The following is a 5,000-nucleotide window of genomic DNA, read 5'->3' as shown; positions in this document are numbered from 1 at the left end:
CCCTCAGACCCACCAGAGCCCGGGGCCCTCAGACCCACCAGAGTGTGCAGCCGTTCGGTCAACACTAACGTTTCCTCTGCCCGCTCACCCTGCCGCTCGCTTCCTGCGCCGCGGTGAGCCGGCCAATAGTTTTGTGTTTGGCGTCGCCAGGCTTCCTGTTTGAGAGGAAGGGTTTTTGGAGGGAAAAATAATAATGGCTGGTGTGAAACACACGCCTCGGATTAAGAAAGGTGTTTTTAATGGTCGTGGTTATTATGAGAATGGGAGGTGTTGCCAGCACAGCACACATGGGATCGCCCGTTAAAAACCAACCAGAGTGGAAGAATCACAACGGGGTCAGAACAGGGGGAGATGAACCCCCTCACTGAAAACAATGAGTCAGCCTGGGCCAATAACAAAGACTTTTGAACTTAGATGAAATGTGCGCCATAATAATAATAATAATAAATGTGTGTTCCGTACCAGGAGAGACAAGTAGCCTAATCAATTATCGCATTTAACAAAACAATTCTGCTTCTCCTGCTATCAAAATAAGACGATCCCATCTAGAAGTTGTGACAAAGAGAAAAGAAACCAGAGGATGAGAATTTGAAATGATTCGGCCGGTCAGATTTGAAGGGATTGTTAAAAGACAATAATCCTGGAGAGTTTTTACGACTTGGTGACAGTTGTCCTATTAAATGTTCCTTTACCAGCCGGACGGTGAAGTGAGCGATGAATAAACTATGGCCAGCGGCGTGGACCCACACTATAAATCAACGACGGTTTGTAAGTCTCTTTATTCAAACAAAGGCCAAATGAATAAAAGCCCATTAAGATGACATGTGAATTGGCAAACAAACTGTTTAATTTGTGTGGGCCTTGTGAAGGGGGCTCAGCGCAGAGGGGCCGGGCGTCCGCCCCTCATTTACATCTGATTGGAGTTTAATGGCCTGTGGGTGCTTTACTGCCCCGTCGCCACGGTAACCAATCTTTTCTCAAGATTTCCAACAGACCAAAATGTCCTTTTTTGTCCATTGGAGATGTGTCATGCGAGCCAAATGGGGCCAGGGCCTGTGTGTATCAATTTGTTTCTGTTGCCCGGCCGTAACAGCCCCGCAATGAATATATGGACCATTGAGTTCCCCGCTCAATGGGCCCAGCTGATGCGGTCGCCCCGGAGACCGGCCGGCACAAAGGACCGGAATGATGACATATGGTCCCGACCTGCCCAGAGCCGGACCCCCATACGACCCACTGCATTGATGGACCAAACCCTCCAGTCAGACGTTTGTCCCTGCCTACTCATTTCATGGTAAAATAAACTTTTTTATCAAGTTTCACCCGAGCCGGTCAGGGGAGTAAATGGGCTGGTGGAAAAGCCACCATGTAAAGTGGGACGGGAATTCATTATGAAGTGATCAACAAAAGGTCCTTTACCACCTGCTTCTACATTAATACGGCCATTACAGCGTGCCTCTTTGTTTAAAGACAGCAGAGGAAGGCAGACGACAGAATGAGAACCAGCCTTTACAACGTGAGAAAGGAAAAGGCCAGGAGATGACTTCTGCAGTTCATCTTCCGATCAAGTTTGACCACCTATCATTTTATTCTTACATTTACATATTTTTGGTTTAAATTCGTTTTTGGTTACATGAATGTGAAATGCAATTCGTTTTTTTTTAGACATATGCTTGGTTTAATTGTGTACAATTCCAATATTCATATCTTAAGAACTTTCATGCAGAATTTAAACATGTTTTACAATATAAATTAATGTCTCTTTGTGAAAGATAATTCCCGGTAGTTGAGTCCTCTGGCTAAATTACATGAGGTTATGTGCTAACTTGTAAATAAAATAATAAATCTTCAAAAATTAATCCAAATTGATATCCTGTGAGTATCTCTAGACATAAAACATTTTTGCTGGAGATTCTAGGAAAGGGGGATTATCCTAACTCCGTTAGGATAGACAGGCAGTGTAAAGAGCTGCTTCTGCGCATTACTCACCATTGAGATATGCGATGATGTCAGCCCTGGCTTTTATTTTGGAGGAGGGCCGTAGGGCTGCTTATGGCTGCAACCTTTCCCTTCATATTTGGGAGAACACAAATGCTGCCTTCATTTCTAGGGCATATTTTACATTTCAACTGGACAATAACTTTTATGAAACTCCCTTTCGCTGTGGCTTCTATGAACTGCAGTTAACCAAGTTTAACCATTTAATAATTTAGAATAAAATGCTGGTTACAGATGGTATGATTGAGCCTATAAAGTGCTATTGTGTGTTGTTTAAAGCTCCTTCCAATTAGTTCCTGTGAACAGATTTCCTTACTGCTGTCAAGTGTCAAAGAGCTGTTAACTGATGTGAGGAAAGTGTTGTCACCATTATCCTCCTACTCACACTCCCACACACCCGCACGCGCACACACACACTCACACACTCATACAGACACAAACACTGAACACACACACACACACACACACGCACACACACACACACACTCATACAGACACAAACACTGAACACACACACACACACACACGCACACACACACACACACACTCACACACTCATACAGACACAAACACTGAACACACACACACACACACGCACACACACACACACACTCACACACTCATACAGACACAAACACTGAACACACACACACACACACTCATACAGACACAAACACTGAACACACACACACACACACACACACACACACACACACACACACACACACACACTCATACAGACACAAACACTGAACACACACACACACACACACACACACACACACACACACACACACATACTAAGAAATAATCATACACAAAGACAAACACACACATTGGAAGAAGAACCCAACCCCCACACACATTCATTAACTCACACACACACACACACACACAACACAACTGACACACACACGCACACACACACACGCACACACAGATCTGCCCTCCACCAGCCAGCTGTGTCCCATTGTGTCGGCGGGACAAACCGAGGTGTCAAAGAGTCAGCGGAGGTGACCCAATGAAGAGGGACCCGGAAGGAGGGTCCTGCTCCCGTATGGGGGGGACGGTGGCGGGTCCCTCCGCTGATGACCTGTCTCTTTACCCCCTGGACCCCCAGACACCCCCACCACCCCCACCACCCCCACCACCACCCCCGCGGCCCGGCTCTCCCGCTGCATGGACGCCTCCATTCAGCCCCCGAGTCAAAGTGCAGGACCTGCAGAAGAGCATCACCCCAGGAGGTCAGGGACCCCAGGGGACCCCAGGTGACCCCCTGGGGAGCTCCTCCACCCCCCACCCCAGGCCCCCTCCCCGGGGACCCTGGGCCGGCCGTGCTGGGCCCTGAGCCCTGGAGCTCCAACCGGACAGAGACCAGCTCAACACAGACCGGGAAAGGCTCCAAGCAGGGATGAAGAGCCTTCAGCGCCCCGCCCCCCCAGCGGCCCTGCTGGGGGGGCACCTCCTCCTCCCGGGGTCCCAGCCACACATGTGACACACAGATGTTCACACACAAGCAAACACACACGCACACACACAAATACACACATCTCCCTCCATCCGCACATAAATACACACACACAGTCGCGCGTACACATTTACACCACTCCCACTCACCACACACAGAGACACACAGAGACACACACACACACACACACACATCCTCTGTAGTACCGATTCCCACACAGGTGCGCGTGTGCACCCAGCCCCCCCCCTCACTAGGCCTGCCTCGGTCCAGTTCACACACGGCGCTCTATAAATACCTGCAGCCAGGAAGCGCCCGCGTCCTCCAGCGACGGCCGCGCTACAAAGGCAGCGGGACAATGGGAGCGGCCGCTGGGAACCAGACGAGGCGGGCCCCGGGCCCCCGGCCCCCGGCCCCGGGCCCACAGCGAGGCTGTTGAGTCTGGAGAGGAGACCCTCTGACCGGGGGCCGACGCAGGGCGCGGCCTGCCTCCTAGCTCCTGGCTCCTCACTCTAACTCCTAGCTCCTAGCTCCTCACTCTAACTCCTAGCTCCTAGCTCCTCACTCTAACTCCTAGCTCCTAGCTCCTAGCTCCTCACTCTAACTCCTAACTCCTAGCTCCTGGCTCCTCACTCTAACTCCTAGCTCCTAGCTCCTCACTCTAACTCCTAGCTCCTAGCTCCTAGCTCCTGGCTCCTCACTAACTCCTAGCTCCTAGCTCCTCACTCTAACTCCTAGCTCCTCACTCTAACTCCTAGCTCCTAGCTCCTGGCTCCTCACTCTAACTCCTAGCTCCTAGCTCCTAGCTCCTCACTCTGTCTCCTAGCTCCTGACTCCTCACTCTGTCTCCTAGCTCCTGGCTCCTCACTCTAACTCCTAGCTCCTAGCTCCTGGCTCCTCACTCTAACTCCTAGCTCCTAGCTCCTGGCTCCTCACTCTGTCTCCTAGCTCCTGACTCCTCACTCTGTCTCCTAGCTCCTGGCTCCTCACTCTGTCTCCTAGACATATGCAGGCACAAATCCCAACAAAAACGCACATGCACACACACAGAAATCCATAACCATACACACACAAACATGTAATCCAACGTAAACACACACACGCACACGTCACCAACCATACACACATCTGTACATAAACCCTGACACACACACACACACACACACACACACACACACACACACACACACACACACACACACAGACACAGACACAGACACACACACACAGACACACACACACACACACACACCAATTGTAAACAAAACAAAAATTATATTTGCAAGTATCAAGAGGCATCCCTGAGAACCTCAGCATAGTGCTCGGGCAGTCTGTGTCATGGTCTGTCGTGTTTTGGTGTGTTTCCCTCCTGTGTTGATTACTGTTCCCTCCCCTAATGTGTCTCAGCTGTTCCTCGTTGTGTTTGTTACTTAAGCCCTTGTCTTTCCTTTGTTCCTTGTGCTATCATTGTGGTTGTTCGTCCTGCGTGTTCCCTGTTCCCTGTTCCCTGTTCTCACCTGAGTTCCCTGGCTCCTTG

At 50.1% G+C, this 5,000-nt stretch overlaps 1 protein-coding gene across 1 annotated transcript in view; it reads right to left on the bottom strand.

Annotated features, from left to right (window-relative positions):
• The window catches only part of plekhn1 (pleckstrin homology domain containing, family N member 1), a 34,191-nt gene that overhangs the window by 22,008 nt on the left and 7,183 nt on the right, over window positions 1-5,000 (bottom strand). Inside the window, exons 3-4 of the mRNA XM_060060452.1 lie at window positions 3,762-3,904; window positions 3,218-3,466 (exon numbers count right to left, since the gene is read on the bottom strand). Of these exons, the coding sequence (XP_059916435.1) occupies window positions 3,218-3,466; window positions 3,762-3,904 (392 nt within the window). The remainder of the gene's footprint in view (window positions 1-3,217; window positions 3,467-3,761; window positions 3,905-5,000) is intronic.

The sequence above is a fragment of the Gadus macrocephalus genome, chromosome 1, assembly GCF_031168955.1.
Source record: "Gadus macrocephalus chromosome 1, ASM3116895v1".
Lineage (NCBI taxonomy): Eukaryota > Metazoa > Chordata > Actinopteri > Gadiformes > Gadidae > Gadus > Gadus macrocephalus.
The sequence above is the reverse complement of the archived record's forward strand: the minus strand, read 5'-3'. Positions and strand labels throughout refer to the sequence as shown.